The sequence below is a fragment of the Pongo abelii genome, chromosome 15 (genome assembly GCF_028885655.2).
Source record: "Pongo abelii isolate AG06213 chromosome 15, NHGRI_mPonAbe1-v2.0_pri, whole genome shotgun sequence".
NCBI lineage: Eukaryota > Metazoa > Chordata > Mammalia > Primates > Hominidae > Pongo > Pongo abelii.
Window position 1 is genome coordinate 96,517,590 of NC_072000.2, and position 17,949 is coordinate 96,535,538.

General features: G+C 38.1%; 1 protein-coding gene across 3 annotated transcripts in view; it reads left to right on the plus strand.

The window, feature by feature from the left end:
• The window catches only part of CPSF2 (cleavage and polyadenylation specific factor 2), a 40,551-nt gene extending 23,138 nt beyond the window's left edge, over positions 1-17,413 (plus strand). For all 3 annotated transcript variants that reach the window (XM_054530425.2, XM_024231685.3, XM_024231686.3), the window contains 7 exons: positions 9,594-9,694; positions 10,359-10,559; positions 11,716-11,868; positions 13,021-13,246; positions 14,346-14,645; positions 16,461-16,595; positions 17,002-17,413. In XM_054530425.2, coding sequence (XP_054386400.1) covers positions 9,594-9,694; positions 10,359-10,559; positions 11,716-11,868; positions 13,021-13,246; positions 14,346-14,645; positions 16,461-16,595; positions 17,002-17,094 — 1,209 coding nt within the window. In that variant the 3' untranslated portion in view covers positions 17,095-17,413. The remainder of the gene's footprint in view (positions 1-9,593; positions 9,695-10,358; positions 10,560-11,715; positions 11,869-13,020; positions 13,247-14,345; positions 14,646-16,460; positions 16,596-17,001) is intronic.
• The last annotated feature ends 536 nt before the right edge of the window (positions 17,414-17,949 follow it).

Sequence of the window (17,949 nt, forward strand, 5' to 3'; positions counted from 1 at the left end):
AACATCCTACAGCTCACTCTCAGCCTTCATTCATAGCACATGATCTTGTCTCAAACTTAACGTAGAAGTTGAAGCAGTGAGTCAGGAATTCCTTTATCTTTCCACCACTAAATGTACTAACTTGATTCTGCATCTGCATTTGCTGCCTTATTTCCTGTTATAGGAACAAGACGATTAGCTCAATAACCAGTATACCCAAAGATCATTTGCTTAATAACCAGCCCATCAAATCTATCAATTTTTCAAAATTAGTATATCATTAAAGTTTGTAGCAGTTGATATAGTGGGATGGTTAATAACTGCCAGAGTTGTACAAAGGTTTAGGTGACTAAACCTTAACATAAAGCTGTAACAAACCTTAACATAAAGCAGTATCATAAAGCTGCTTCTCATTTTGTCTTTGTAGCACTCATATAATTATTTAATTAGAGACAGACTCTCACTCTGTCACCCAGCCTGGAGTGCAGTGGCACCATCATAGCTCACTGTACCCTCAAACTCTTGGGCTCAAGCTGTCCCTACCCCACCCCCTAACCCACTCCACCTTCCAAAGTGCTGGGATTATACATGAACCACTGCACCTGGCCCTTAGCAGTCATTTTAAGGAAAGTTTAGTTTGTTAAAAGCTATGTGGTAGAGATATCTGTCTGCCAACTCTACTTAAGAAAATCATAACATCAGTAACTAAAATCTGAGATATATGTACTATAATTATAGAATTGTTGAGCAAGGATTCTGAGCAAGTATAGCAAAGTAAAATGGTGTCTTGGGGGTTATTTAGTAGCTCAGAAATACAAGGTTAAAAGAACTCAGAAATACTTGAAACAATTTTTCATCAGATAGGAAATACTGAATTTGAAAATTTTAATTACTAGAAATTCAATTAGGTCTAATAAACCATTTGAGGAATTAGTAAAAGAAAAATGGTTTAAGTTTGGAAAAAAATAGACAATGATGTTTAGAAGCATGCTAAAGAAATGAGAAACAGCCAAAACATCAAATGTTAAGTTTTTGATCTTTTTAATAACTAATGCTGATGCTCAGGGACCTTTTCTTGCTCACCTTCTTAGCAATAGTTCTTTTGCAGTTATCCCTCCTATCTTCATTATCTAGCGGTTTTCCCTCTACTTGATCACAGCCAAAACAATTTTTATTCTTCCCCTACTCCCGATACTGTTCTGTCTTATCTCAGAGAATGCAGCACTTCCCACATATTCAAGCCAAAAATTTGGAAGTTTAAAAAATGTTCACTGAAGTGTAATATGTACCGAAACCTACGTTAAGTGTATAGCATGATGAACTTTTACAAAAATTGAACGCATCTGTCTAGCCTGTACCCTGATCGAGAAATAGAATATTTCTGTGGCATGTTGGGCAGATCTAACTAAGGTAAAAAATAGAAATGGTAAAAAAAAGAAATAGAGGGCTGGGCGTGGTGGCTCACGCCTGTAATCCCAGCACTTTGGGAGGCAGAGGCAGGCGGATCACGAGGTCAGGAGTTCAAGACCAGCCTGGCCAACAAAGTGAAACCCCGTCTCTACTAAAAAATACAAAAAATTAGCCTGGCGTGGTGGCGGGCGCCTGTAATCCCAGCTACTCGGGAGGCTGAGGCAGGAGAATCGCTTGAACCTGAGAGGTGGAGATTGCAGTGAGCTAGGATCGCGCCACTGCACTCCAACCTGGGTGACAGAGCGAGACTCCATCTCAAAAAACAAACAAAAACACATACAGTTCACTATCTTAACCATTTTTATGTGTACAGTACAGTAGTGTTAACTATATGTACATTGTTGTATGACAGATCTCTAAAACTTTTTCATGTAGCAAAACTGAAACTCTGTACCTATTGGATAACAGCTCCCAGAGCGATCTTTTAAACATTCATCATTTCATGTCATTCACTTGCTTAAATGGCTCCAAAGTCTTCCTTCTTCTCTTTCAATAAAATCCATGCTACTTACGCAGGCTTCTTAGATCCCACATGATCTAATGCCCACCTACCTTCTGACCTTAGCTTATTCCACTTTCTCTATGCCCTACAGTGCATCAGGATCTTTGTACTAGCTGTTCTTCTGCCTATAGTGTTCTTTCCTGGCTTTGAGTGTGGCTGGCTCCTCGTCATTCAGGTCTCAGGTTAAACCTGAGTCCTACCCCCTCAGGTAGCCCTTGACTACAGATTTAAAATACCTGCCTGGTTTAGCTGCCCATCACCTTACTTGAATTATTTTTCCTAGCATTCATCACCATCTGATGTATTTCTTTTTTGTTGTCTTCCTCTTCCCACCATCAACTAGAATATGAATTCCATGAGAAAAAGGCCCTTGTTTTTTGGTATCCCTAGCACCCAGAACTGTGCCTGACATATTGGACCTGACATATTGGAACCAATGCCTTCAGTGAATTGAATTCATGAATTCATGAATAATCAAAAAAGTGAATGTGGCATAAACTAGATTTCTGATTATGTTAGATAAGAAAAGTTTACCAAGTATGGTATTTTTTCATCTATATCTAATGCCCTTCTAAGTCAAGTCTTACTCGTTTAGAAAGAGCAAAAATGAACAACGAAGGATTAATAAGTTGGAGTAGATTTGGATTAGAAAAACGAGTAAGTTGGAGGTAATACGGTGAAGGAGTAGGAAGAAAAATATTTTCGAGTTGGTTATTCTAGAAATCTGTTTCTGAATAAGCCATTAATCTTACATATTTTAAATGAAAAATAAGATGGAGAGAAAAATTTATTATAGCAACAGGCATAAACTAAATCACAGAGGTAAATACTTTGTTAAAGATTATTGGTGGGTAAAAGGCATTTATGTAGGTTGCTAACTGTTTTTTTAAAAAAAAACACTATTTTCTGAATGAAACTTACTTTCAAATAAGTTATTAGGCAAATGTGAGATGCCAGATATAAACATGTATTTATTTTTTTATTTTAACTTTTTATTTTTTTGAGACAGGGTCATGTCATTCCCTGTCACCCAGGCTGGAGTGCAGTTGCATGATCATAGCTCACTGCAGTCTTGAACTCTTGGGCTCAAGCACGCCTCCTGCTTAAGCCTCCGAAGCAGTTCGCACTGTAGGCATGTGCCGCCGTGCCCAGCTAATTTAAAAAAAAATTTTATAGAGATGGGAACTTGCTGTGTTGCCCAAGCTGGTCTTGAACTACTGGCCTCAAGCAATTCTCCCACCTTGGCATCCCAAAGTGCGGGTATTATACGTGTGAGCCACTGCTCCTGGCCTTAAACATGTAAATCACCCATTTATTTTATACATGAAAATAATCTGATTTTGGTTTAATTTTTTTGTTTTTACTTGTCTCCCCTCCCCTTACCCCACTGGGCAGCCCCTGAACTACAGTAGTTTCAGAGAGATTCCCCTTTTTCCATTACTTTTAATTTTGAAAAAATTTCAAACAGGAAAGTTACAAAAATATTATACCCAGATTCCCCAATTGTCAACATTTTACTGGATATGCTTTATCACTTATATACATATAAACACAATATTACTTTTTCTGAACCATTTGAAGAAAAATTGCAAATATTTCATCATTATCTCTAAATATTGCCAGTGTGTGTTACCTAAAAACAAGGGCAATCTCCAGCAAAACCATGTTACATCCATTGAAATCAGGAAATCAACATTGATACCATCCTACCATTTCACCCATTGACCCCATTCAGCATTCACCTTTTACCGATGACCACAATATCCTTTATAATTACTCTTTCCTTTTTTGTCCAGGTTCCCATCCATGACTACATACTGCATTTAGTTGTCATAACTGTTGACATTTTTGAAGCATATATATTCTGGGTTTTTTTTTTTTTCTTATTGATATACTAATACCTGGTTTTTATTTATTTTTTTAAAGAGATGGGAGCAAGGTGTGGTGGCATGTGGCTGTAGTCCCAGCTGTTGAGGCAAGAGGATTGCTTGAGCCTAGGAGTTTAAGGCAAGCCTGGGCAATATAGCAAGGCCTCTTTAAAAAAAAAAAAAAAAAAAATATATATATATATGTATGCATGGAGAGAGAGAGAGAGAGAGAGAGATGGGACCAAATTATCACATATTCCACATATCCTGAGACTTGTATTTTCACTTGAGTCCTTGAACAATGTAAGAAGATATAGGTCTACCTTACATAGTACCTGGTATATTATAAACATTTAAATGTTTTTGGATAAATAAATGAAAGCTTTTTAGTAATTTTATAATAGTACATTGTATATGTGTACTGTGATTATTTAATCTAGTGGTTCTCAAAAGTGTGGTTTGAGGACCCCTGGGAGTCCCTGAGACCCTTTCAGGGAGTCCACAAAGCCAAAACTATTTTTCATAATACTGGTAAGATGATATTTGCCTTTTCACTGTGCCTACATTTATACTGATGAGTAAGATCAGTGGTGCATAAAGTGCTTACACCTTGGCCTAAAACTCCACTAGTAGTCACTGCATTTTTCACCACCGTACACTTATCATTAAAAAAAAAAAAAAATGCTAGTTTCACTTAAGAATGTCCTTGAGAGGCTGGGCGTCATGGCTCATGCCTATTCTTAACACTTTGCGAGGCTAAGGTGGGAGGTTCACCTGAGTCCAGGAGTTTCAGACCAGCCTGGGCGACATAGCAAGAATCTGCCTCTACAAAGTATAAAGGTATATTAAACAAAAGAAATTTGAAAGAGAATGTCTTTGAGGGGCCAGACATACTGGCTCATGCTTATAATCCCAGCACTTTGGGAGGCTGAGGTGAGAGGATTGCTTGAGGCCAGGAGTTTGAGACCAGTCTGGGCAGCATAGCGAGACCCTGTCTCTACAAAAAAGAAAAAAAAGTCCTTGAGGGAATATTAAAAGTTACTAATATTACTAAGTTCTTTAAGTAAAAGTTTTTTTGTTTTTTTTGAGATGAGTCTTGCTCTGTCGTCCAGGCTGGAGTGCAGTGGTACGATCTCGGCTCACTGCAACCTCCGCCTCCCAGGTTCAAGCGATTCTCCTGCTTCAGCCTCCTGAGTAGCTGGGACTACAGGTGTGTGCCACCACGCCTGGCTAATTTTTTGTATTTTTAGTAGAGACATTGTTTCACCATGTTAACCAGGATGGTCTTGATCTCCTGACCTTGTGATCCATCTGCCTCAGCATCCCAAAGTGCTGGGATCACAGGCATGAGTCATTGCACCTGGCCTAGTAAAAGATTTTTTAAAATAATTTGGGTGACAAGATGGGAAGTATTAATAAATAACGTGTGTTGTGTACTAAAGTACAATGGCCGTCTCCAAGAAAAACACTTGTATGTTTATTTGAGTCGTGAGTTAAACTAGCCACTTTTTTCTGGGAACACCTTTTTTTGGTTGGTTTTTTTTTTTGTTTCTTGTTTTTGAGATGGAGCCTTGCTCTGTTGCCAGGCTGGAGTGCTCGGCTCACTGCAACCTCCACTTCCCGGGTTCAAGTGATTCTCCTGCCTCAGCCTCCCAAGTAGCTGGGTCTACAGGTGTGTGCCACCATGCCCAGCTAATTTTTTTTTTTCATATTTTTAGTAGAGATGGGGTTTCATTATGTTGGCCAGGCTGGTCTCGAACTCCTGACTTCAGGAGATCCACCTGCCTCGGCCTCCCAAAGTGTTGGGATTACAGGCGTGAGTCACCACACCAGGCCCTGTTTTATGTGTGTTGTTTTTTTTTTTTTGAGTTTGGGTCTCTGTTGCCCAGGTTGGAGTGCAGAGGCACAATCATGGCTCACCACATCCTTGAACTTCTGGGTTCATGTGACCTTCCTGCCTCGGCCTTCCTACCAGCTAGGACTACGGGTATGTTTCACCACACCCGTAATTTTTAATTCTTTTTTGTAGAGACTGGGTCTTGCTATGCTGCCCATAGTGTTCTTGAACTGGCCTCAAGCAATCTTCTCACCTCCGACTCCCAAAGTGCTAGAATTATAGGCATGAATCACTGTGCCCAGTCTGGAACACCATTTTTATGTGAAATAATGACAGGGTTATACAGATTTGGGTATTTGGCAGACATTTTCTTGAAAATTAATACATTGAGCCTGTCACTCTAAAGAAAACAATTGACAGCATTTGTTGGCTTAAATCTGATAAAATTCTAATTTTCAGATGAAAAGTTAGAATTTTGGAAAACTTATACCCAGCACTGTGAGACTGACAACTTAAACTGAAAAGACTTCTGATAAGATTGGTGGTGATATTTACAAATGTGATTTAAAAAATATTGTCAACATTTGTAAGATCTGGATAACTTGGTGAACTAGTGTTTTCCAAATAACCAATTAATTATGTTACAAAATAATGCACAAATTAAAAGATCCATTCAAAATTTAAAATACAGGCTGGGCACAGTGGCTCACGCCTGTAATCCCAGCACTTTGGGAGGCAGAGGCAGGAGGATGGCTTCAGTTCAGGAGTTCAGGACTAGTCTGGATAACATGGCGAGACCTTGTCTCTACAAAAAGTAAAAAATTAGCTGGGCATGGTGGTGCACATCTGTGGTCCCAGCTATTCAGGAGGCTGGAAGGTAGAAGGGTTGCTTGAACCCTGGAGTTCGAGGCTGCAGTGAGCGGTGATCATGCCACTGCACTCATCGTAGGCAACAGAGTGAGACCCTGTCTCAAAAAAAAACAAACAAAACAAAAGAAACAGAGTGTAAGATACATTAAAAAAAAAAAAAATTAACGCAACAGAGTACAAAAAATCTATTGGTATGATTTTAGGTTCTGCATTAGAACTAACCTTTAAGAAACTACCACTTTCTGAGTTTTAATGTAGTATCAAAGAATAATATCCATGAAAGGACTATTTACGTATTTTTCCCTTTCCAACTATACATGTGTATAAGCCTGGATTTTCTTCATATACTTTAACCAAAACAACATATTGCAAGAGAGTGAATGGAGAAGCAAATGTGAGAATCCAGCTGTCTTCTGTTGAGCTAGACATTAAAGAGATTTGCAAAAATATAGAATAATGCTATAGGCTAGGTGCGGTAGCTCATGCCTGTAATCCCAGCACATTGAGAGGCTGAGGAGGGCAGATTGCTTGACTCCAGGAGTTTGAGACCAGCTTGGGCAACACGTCAAGACCCGGTCTCTACAAAAAAAATACAAAAATTAGCTGGGAGTGGTGGGTGGCTGAAGTGGGAGGATCGCTTGAGGCTGGAAGATTGAGCTGCCGTGAGCTATAATTGCACCACTGCACTCCAGCCTGGGCAATGGAGCAAGACCCTGTCTCAAAAAAAATAAAATAATGCCGTTCTTCCCACTATCTTTTTTTGCTTTGGAAAATGTAATTATTTTTGTAAAAATTTGTTAATGTTGCCATGTGGTTTTATTTATTATTTATTTATTATTATTTTTGAGATGTATTTTCGCTCTTGTTGCCCAGGCTGGAGTGCAATGGTGCCATCTTGGCTCACTGCAACCTCCGCCTCCCAGGTTCAAGTGATTCTCCTGCCTCAGCCTCCCTAGTAGCTGAGATTACAGGCATGTGCCATCACGCCCAGCTAATTTTGTATTTTTAGTAGAGGTGGGCTTTCTCCATATTGATCAGGCTTGTCTCAAATTCCTGACCTTAGGTGATCACTCGCCTCGGCCTCCCAAAGTGCTGGGATTACAGGTGTGAGCCATCGCGCCTGGCCTCTTATTATTATTAATTTATTTATTTTTGAGCTGGAGTCTCACTCTGTTGTCCAAGCTGGAGTGCAATGGTGCGATCATGGCTCACTGCAGTTTCCGCCTCCCAGGTTCCAGCAATTCTCCTGCCTCAGCTTCCTGGGTAGCTGGGATTACAGGCACGTGCCACCATGCCTGGCTACTTTTTGTATTTATAGTAGAGACGGGGTTTCACCATGTTGGCCAGGCTGGTCTTGGACTCCTGACCTTAGGTGATCTGCCTGCCTCGACCTCCCAAAGTACTAGGATTACAGGTATAAGCCACCATGCCTGGCTGGTTTTATTATTTTTTAAATGAACAGATAAATATTTTAAAAATTGCTCAGTTTTAATTTCTGATAAGGTAGACATTGATAAATATAACCCACAAAAACAAAAAGCTCTTTGGGGTTCTCTAATTTTTAGGAGTCTAAGGTAGTCCTGAGATAAATATATGAGAACTACTGATTTAATCACTCCATTTTGATGCATTTTAAAATTTTGTCCAGTTTTTTACTGTTATAAACATTGCTGCAATGTACTAATGTACTTTTTTTTTTTTTACACATTTGTGATTGTTTCAGTAGGATAAATTCCTAGAAGTAGAAATACTGTGTCAAATGACAAATTTTTATTTTTAGATGTTGGTAAATTGCCTTTTAACATAGTTGCACTAATTTTCCAACAAACAATGGAAGAAGGTACTCTTTCCCCATGTATGGCATTGCTTATCTCATAGATGAAAACAATTATGTTTTTTATATTTTGTGCTTTTCAAAAATTAGTAAAATTAAGGATCTTTTCATGGCCAGTAGTTATTTGTCTTTCTTATTTTGTAAATTGCCTTTTTAAGTATCTTGTGCTTTTTCATGTGTTGATCATCCTTTTCTTAACTAATTTGGAAGAGCTCTTAGGAAAAAATCGTTTTTATTGGTCATAGTGCTGAAAATATTTTTGTTTCTTTTTTATTTTTCTTTTCAGTTTCTTATTTTATGAGATTTAAAATGCCAAAGGGAGATTTTCTTTATTCATGTTGCTGCATTTATTTATGTTTCCTATTATGGCTTTTAGGCCTCACCTACTGCAAATTATAAAAATGCTTATCTGTATTTTCTTTTCCTGACTGGTGATTTTTAACCAGTTTGATTGATTGGTTGATTGAGACAGGGTCTTGCTCTGTCAGACTGAAGTGATCCTCAGTCTCAGACTCAAGTGATACTCAGTCTCTGAGTAGCTGGGACTACAGGTACGTGCTACCACTCCTGGCTTTTTTTTTTTTTTTTTCTGAGACAGTATCGCTTTGTCACCCAAGCTGGAGTGCAGTGGTGTGAGCACAGCTCACTGCAGCCTTGACCTCCCAGGCTCAAGTGATCTTCCACTTTAACCACCTGAGTAGTGGGGACTACAGGCACATGCCACCACTCCTGGCTTTTTTTTTTTTTTTTTTTTTTTTTGTGGAGACAAAGTCTCATTATGTTACCCAGGCTAGTCTCAAACTCAAGTGATTTTCCTGCCTTGCAAAGTGCTAGGATTATAGGTGTGAGCCACCGTGCCCAGCCTCCCAGCTAATTTTTAAATTATTCCTAGAGACAGAGTCAACCTATGTTGCCCAGGCTGGTCTTGAACTTCTGGCCTCAAGCAGTCCTCCCACCTTGGCCTCCCAAAGTGCTGGGATTATAGGTGTGAGCTACTGTGCCTGGCCAACCAGTTTGATTTAAATTAAACCCATTCTAGATGATGTGTGACAGCTCAATTTTAATACTAATCTAAATAGGACCTATAATTGCGTGTAATGGAAATTTGATTAATTTCAGAGGAAAAAATCAGTTTAAAGATGATGGAGCAATTTAGAGATGTGATGTATCTCCTATCCCACTGCTTTAACCCCCTAATATTAACATTTCCTTTTGTCTTTTATTTTTTTTTAGTTGAGGAAACGTGTGAAGCTTGAAGGGAAAGAACTTGAAGAATACTTGGAAAAAGAGAAACTAAAGAAAGAAGCTGCCAAAAAGCTTGAGCAGTCAAAAGAGTGAGTCATTTTCAGACAGATTATAAATTTATGGATGCAATTTGAGAAGAATATGTCATTGACTTAAATGTTTCATTGAAAATATTTTTAAATTTTCGTAAGACTTAATTTTGTTACAGACATCTTTCAAATGTCTAGAATACCAGATCCTGTCAGTGCTATTATTATTATGCATTTATTTGTTATGTTTTATAAAATGTCAGTCCAATAATGTTGAATGTTATTCCAGTCATGCATCACTTAATGATGGGGACAGTTCTGAGAAAAGTTTCGTTAGGGGATTTAGTCATTGTGCAAACGTTAGGATATATGTTTACACAAACCTTGATGGTATAGCCTACTGTGTATCCAGAGTATATGATATGGCCCATTGTTCCTAGGCTACAAACCTGTACAGCATGTTACTGTACTGAATACTGTGGGCCATTGTAACACAATGTTAAGTATTTGTGTATCTAAATGTATCTAAACATAGAAAAGGTGCAGTAATCTTATGGGACCTCTGTTGTATATGTGGTCCATTGTTGTTGACTGACATAACTGTATATTATCATTTAATATTGAATTAATAATATTGAGTATTGATTCAGTAATAAATTGATCAATATTAATTTAAAATATCTTTGAAACTTTATGACCTTGATCTATTCTAAAATCCTCCTAGGGCAGATATAGATTCCAGTGATGAGAGTGACATTGAGGAAGATATTGACCAGCCATCAGCTCATAAGACAAAGCATGACTTGATGATGAAAGGTGAAGGCAGTCGTAAAGGAAGTTTTTTCAAACAGGCAAAAAAGTCCTATCCTATGTTTCCTGCCCCAGAAGAAAGAATTAAATGGGATGAATACGGAGAGATTATCAAGTATGTGAGCAAAACAAACTTTTCTCTCTTACAAATTGGAGGTATTAAGTGTGTTATCATTTCAGTTCAGTGAATTTGATCTTTCACTTGATCTTTCTAGTCACATGTATGGGGTTAGCTTCTGAGCGCCTCAGCCTGAAGACACAGAAGACTTGTAACTTGAAACATAAAAATAGAGATGCTGAGAAACATCTAGAGAATATTAAGAGAAAACTGGCAGTTTGTGACTTAGTTGTGTAAAGGTTTAAAAACATGATCACGTGATCAAGACTTTTTTTCCCCACTTAAAAAGAGAGGAAGGTGTAGGATAGGAAGAACTTTGGGGCTGTGCATGGTGGCTCACGCCTGTAATCCCAACACTTTGGGAGGCCGAGATGGGAGGATCACTTGAGCTCAGGTGTATGAGACCAGCCCAGGCAATACAGTGAGACCCCCATCTCTATCTTTAAAAAAAAAAAAGAACTTTGGATGGCTGGTGATTGCATTACCAATGGATTATGTCTTAAGTATTATACAAGTTTTATCAGATTAAGAGGAATGTGAGATAGCATGAATGAAATCATGGAAAAATCTACAAAATCTATACTGACTATTAGAAAAACAACTGCAATCACATGTTGTAATTGCAAATTTGAAAACACTGCTATCCTGTGTGAAAAATAAAAAAAGAAAAACATAATACAGACCAGGTGTGGTGGCTCACGCCTGTAATCCCAGCAATTTGGGAGGCCGAGGCAGGTGGATCACGAGGTCAGGAGTTCAGGACCAGCCTGGCCAAGATGGTGAAACCCCGTCTCCACTAAAAATACAAAAAAATTAGCTGGGCGTGATGGCAGGCACCTGTAATCCTAGCTACTCTGGAGGCTGAGGCAGAGAATTGCTTGAACAGGGAGGCGGAGGTTGCAGTGAGCCGAGATGGCGCCACCACACTCCAGCCTGGGTGACAGAGGGAGACTCCACCTCAAAAAAAAAAAACAAAAATGCAATACATACAGCCATCTGGTAATTGATATGAAATTGCGTCAGCTTTGCATGAAATGTATATTTAAATCTTGAGATACGTGAGGACTCCAAAAATTATGCCACCTACTAGTTATATATGTTATGTAGTATTAGCTTGCTTTTTACTGCTTCTAATTAGAGACTTATTATTTAGACCAGAGGATTTCTTAGTGCCAGAGCTTCAAGCTACTGAAGAAGAAAAAAGCAAATTAGAATCTGGTTTGACAAATGGAGATGAACCTATGGATCAGGATTTATCTGATGTTCCTACTAAATGTATTTCTACAACAGAGTCTATTGAAATAAAGTAAGTGCTTTTGTGACATTTTGAAAATAGATTATAAGATAAAATTTCAAGCATTTGAATTATATAATTTACATTATTTCAAGCAAAATTTCTGAATATTCTTTAGTAAGTTTGTGCTTTTAAAATTTAATTTATTTTTGTATGAAGAGACTTGTGAAGTATGGTGGCATGATATTTTCTCTTCATTAATGGTATTTGAATGCCAAAGTAATTGAATTGGTGGTGGTGGGGGGTGCTTAAATTGTAACATTAAATTTTACATTTATATGAAGAAAAATTATTTTTGGCCTTTTTATTCTGTAAGCAGGTGAAAGGGAATAGTGTGACTCACAGTTTAATTTTTCTGAGTAACTGCTTGTTTCATAAAATATACTCCTTGACTTAAACATCTCTAAGACCCTAATGTCTGGAAAATACTGTTGTGATCTGAAGTAGTTAGAAACCTTTTTTCTCCCCCTTTCTACTTAGTTAAATAAGTAAGTAGAATTCAGTAAAATAAATAAGTAGAATTCAGTAAATAAGTAAGTAGAATTCAGATCACTGTTGTGATCTGAAGTAGTTAGAAACCTTTTTTCTCCCCCTTTCTACTTAGTTAAATAAGTAAGTAAAATTCATTTTGGAATTTCTTTTAAGTCATCAGAGAACAAAGTTTTTTATTTGTCCAGTAATATCATTTAGTATATATTTTTGGGTGTAGATAAGATCTAAATAATACAGATAGGGCCAGGCATGGTGGCTGATGCCTGTAATCCCAGCACTTTGGTAGGCCGAGGTAGGCTGATCACTCGAGATCAGGAGTTTGAGACCAGCCTGGCCAACATGGTGAAATCTCATCTCTACTAAAAATGCAAAATTATCCCTGCGTGGTGGTGCATGCCTGTAATCCCAGTTACTTGGGAGGCTGAGTCAGGAGAATCGCTTGAACCCGGGAGGTAGAGGTTGCAATGAGCGAAGATCATGCTACTGCACGCTAGCCTGGGCAAAAGAGCGAGACCCAATTTCAGAAAAAAAATAAATAAAAATAAATCATACAGATACTATAACACGTGTTATTTCTCAAATCCTAGTGTTATATATTGTATACATGATAAAGGCCATTTTTTTTTTAGAATTATGATAAAAGTTATCTTGAATAATCATATCTAATTATAGAGCCCGGGTTACCTACATAGACTATGAAGGACGCTCTGATGGGGATTCCATTAAAAAAATCATTAATCAGATGAAACCACGACAGTTGATCATCGTCCATGGCCCACCAGAGGCCAGTCAAGATCTGGCAGAGTGCTGTCGTGCCTTTGGTGGGAAAGATATTAAAGTGTACATGCCAAAGCTACATGAAACAGTTGATGCCACTAGTGAAACTCACATCTACCAGGTAAACATGCCAGGAGGTGCCATTGAGTAGAAATAAGTACTTTTTGTTGCAGGTTAGGACAGATAACATTAGAAATACAGAGGTGTGTGAGACAGACAGACATGGATGGTCTCCTGCCCCAGCAGACCTGATAGGGTGTGGGGCTTAGAACAAGGAAATACCATTTATCATGTTGTTGTGCCACTGAGAGAAGAAGTATAGGATGCTATGAGAGTATCAAGAGGGGAAACCACCCACATTTAGAGGTTTAGAAAAGGTTTCCTACAGGAAGTGATAACTAATCCTAACTGATGTTTAGATGGGTTGTCAGGACAGACAGTAGGAAAGAGGGGGAAGAGCGTTCTAGGCAGAGGGAACCATATTTGCAAAAGTACAGAGGTGAGGAAAATGATTAAGAATTCAGAAGTTTTAGAAGAATTCCCGGATATCAAGGTTCTACTCCTAATTGGAACAAATGGAGATGGATACCAAATATAGGACTAGCACAGTAGAGAGATAAATTTTGTCTGGTAATGGGAGATGGTGTCAGTTTAAGGCCAGAGTGATGTCTATATCTGGACGAAATGGATGTGCACATACCAAGCAGGAAATTTATTCTGGGTAGAGTAAGAAGAAGCAACCTTCCAAGAATATGGAGATGTGAAATTGTGTGGTATATTCAGGAAAGGACAAGCAGTTCAGTACCTACTGAAGTATGCCAAGTACTAGAGGATGGGACCGATCAGTGCTTCTCAACCTTGACTGCACATAGGAATCATCTGGGGAGCTTTGTGAGGGTCAGAGGGACTCAGTGTTCTGGTCTTAATCTTACCAGTTATGTTAGAAACACTGGATATGAGGCCCTGATATTCTTTTTGTTTTAATTTCCATGTGATTCCATTTTGTAGTCAGGGTTAAGAATCTGTATTTTGGAAAGTAGGCAGGGGCCCAATGATCTGCAGGTAATGAGGTCATTGCAGGTCATTGTGGGACTCAGATGAGTGAAAGATTTTCCAATTTTAACATATTACCAGAGGTAGAAAATGATAATAGGTTATATTTAATTTGTTAATCTGTATTCTATGGGTTTTATTTCTCTCCCCCTCCTTTGCATATCTAGGTGAGGTTAAAAGACTCACTTGTCAGCTCTCTTCAGTTTTGTAAGGCAAAAGATGCTGAATTAGCTTGGATAGATGGTGTCTTAGATATGAGAGTTTCCAAAGTGGACACAGGGGTTATTTTAGAAGAAGGAGAACTAAAGGATGATGGAGAAGACTCGGAGATGCAAGTGGAAGCTCCCTCAGATTCTAGCGTTATAGCACAACAAAAGGCCATGAAAAGTCTGTTCGGAGATGATGAAAAGGAAACAGGTGAAGAAAGTGAGATCATTCCTACTTTGGAACCCTTGCCACCTCATGAGGTAAAAAAAGCATGTGCTTTTTTGATTTCTTCCTGAATTTGTCATCCTTCTAGTTTTCGTGTCTTTTGGTTTTTTTCCCCCCCTTCTAAAACTAAGTGGGTCTGTGGAACCTTTTATATTTTTAACCATTTAAAATATGTGTCAGCTGGGGGCAGTGACTCATGCCTGTAATCCCAGCACTTTGGGAGGCTGAGGTGGGAGAATTGCTTGAGGCCAGGAGCTCTAGATCAGCCTGATTATAGGGACACCCTGTCAAAAACCTAGTCAGCATGATGGCGTGCACCTGTAGTCTCAGCTAAGAAGGCTGAGGCAGGAGGATTGCTTGAGCTCAGGAGTTCGAGACTACAGTGAGCCACAATTGTGCCACTGCATCTAGCCTATATGGTAGAGTGAGACCCTGTCTTGAACATAAAATGTGTCTCACATTTGGGCTGATTTTGGAGTTTTTAAAAAAGAGAACTTGTGACATGCTGCTATGTGTATGTCTCTGTGTATTAATTCTATATAGCTAAGGAATGACATATCTTTAGCAAATCTTTTAAGGTACATAATTGTTTCATGATTTTTTTTTTGGTATGGATTTTTAAATTTTAAGTTTGATGATTGTGAGGATCGCCTGCCTGCTTCCAGTCAGGAGATGTATAGTTTTCTAAGAAAGTCGTACTGGTTCTTTTTTTTTTTTTTTTTTTTGAGATGGAGTCTCGCTCTGTTGCCCAGGATTGAGTGCAGTGGTGTGATCTTGGCTCACTGCAACCTCTGCCTCCCGGGTTCAAGCGATTCTCCTGCCTCAGCCTCCCAAGTAGCTGGGATTACAGGCATGAGCCACCGGGCCCGGCTAGTTTTTGTGTTTTTAGTAGAAATGGGGTTTTGCCATGTTGGCCAGACTGGTCTTGAACTGACCTCAGGTGATCCACCCACCTCAGCCTCCCAAAGTGCTGGGATTACAGGCGTGAGCCAACGCACCCGGCCAATAGTCACACACTCCATTTCTTTGTTATTCAGTTCAAATAACTTTTGGTTTTGATATAGTTAGAAATCTTTAAGTATAGATATAATTTAGTCTAGCATTTACATATTCTTGAGAGGTATCTAGTTACCTAGCAAGATTGTAGGTAATTAAACTTGGAAAAATATTAAAACTGTGAATCCTACATGCATGTCAAGTGATGTCTTCAGCCCTACTATGAAATTAAGAATAGAGAGACAGCCTCTATTGTTGGATTCCCTTCTAGTACAACCCTCAAAATTGGGAGGAGGAATAAGAATATTTTTTTCTTCTGTGCTAAAGCTAATGCTCTTCAAAGTAATGTCAAAGCAGAAAGCAGCAGCATTAGGCAAGAACCGCTTTTGTTACTGATTGTAGAACCTATGGCATCCATTGCATTTGCTCTGAGGAAGGAGGGACAGGGAACATGGGATTGGGGAGGAAATGTCTTTTGAAGTAAGCAAATGACTGGGATCTAGAAAATTAATTTTTGGTTCAGTCTTGCCCATGACACTCTAGTTGACCCCCTTACACAAGTGGGTGAGTGAAGAGCATAACATTACCAAACATCTCTGTTATGATGAGGCATGACTAACAAAACTGATTGTGAAACAAAATGTGAAGGGCTTTGTTAAATAATGTTAAATAATGGGGTAAAATTTAGAATAACAACTTGGAATGTGATTTACAGTCTTGAAATGATCTGTCAAAGGACTTCAGGGAATAATAGAAAATCTCTTAGAGATCATATAGTATTTTACTTTATTCAGTACAGTTGTATGTCTGGTGTTTTACTTGAAGTTATTCTTTCCCCTTTGACCTTATCTAAGGTTCCTGGACATCAGTCAGTTTTTATGAATGAACCAAGACTGTCAGACTTCAAGCAAGTTCTCTTACGGGAGGGGATTCAAGCTGAATTTGTAGGAGGTGTACTTGTTTGCAACAATCAAGTAGCAGTCCGCAGAGTAAGTGTGTTTTCAATAAGGGCTGAATTGAACACATACTTCTGATGTTTTGTCGTTTTGAAATTCTGTAATTCTTGATTGGTATTTTCACAAAACTGAAGATCAGTAATTTATATTCATGATCATGACCTCAAAGGCTTACAGAAGTCTTATTGACTCGAAGGCTTATGAAAGACTCTTGAAGAAATGATATATAATTTTATTGTAAATTTTAATTATTTGAATCTTCTGACATTTATGTCTATGTACAATTCATGACGTCAATATTATATCCATATGCTGTGAATCGGAGCAACCCATGTCCTGACCAATCATAAAGTAATCTATTTCATATATTTCGGTTATTATGTCTGCATATTAATGAATAGAAAATGTACTAAAGAATTTTTTTTTATTTGGTTTCTAGACGGAAACTGGACGCATTGGATTAGAAGGCTGCCTTTGTCAAGATTTTTATAGGATAAGAGACCTTTTATATGAACAATATGCCATTGTATAAAGGACATGATGTCAAGAAGTATCTGCTTGACCTTTCTAAGAAAAAGGGATTCTTATCTTACTCTGAGCTTTTGATGTTTTGTTTTGTAACATACAAAAAGAATCTGCCAGGAAAACTTACATGTATTAGATTTTTAAAAATATAAATAGAGAACATTTTGCAAATGCTCAAATGAGCATTCTATCTTTTGGCTTTCAGAGTGATAGAGCTCCTAACAGGTGTACAGGCCCAAGAGTTGAAGGTGATTGGTTTCCTTTACAGACTCCTTGTTCTAGAAGGGCTTTTTACTTGAATAAAACAATGCAACTTAGCAAACCAATTCATGGCCTTAGAGAAACATTTTTGCATGAGTTCTTACAAACTGTTTGTTATATTTTCTGGAATGATAAGTGAGAATTATTTAGAAAAGACATGCTCCAAAAAAAAAACAGAACTGATAAAACAGTTTTTCGAAGCTTATTTTTAAAAGCATACGTGCTATGACTCTCTCCAGTTTGAATATGCAATTGTTTTCACAGGCAGGATGTCTGTTTTCTGCCTATATTTCCCAGTGATTTACTCTAGGGTAAGGTGGTACACATTTGGTTCAGAAATCAATTTTTATTTCTCCTATATCTTGTTTTATCAAGATTTTGTTGTGGCATTTCAATGTAAATTATAACACCATCATTTGAGTATACATAATTCAAAAGAACTACTTGATGCAGTATAGTCTTAAGGGTTCTGCATACATTTTAGAAACATCTTAGCCATAAGTTACGTCATGTATTAAGCTGTTTAGTGCTCTGTTTTTAAGAAAACAAATGTTGAACCTCACACTTTTATGTGGTGACAGTGTAATTTAATTAAAAGGTG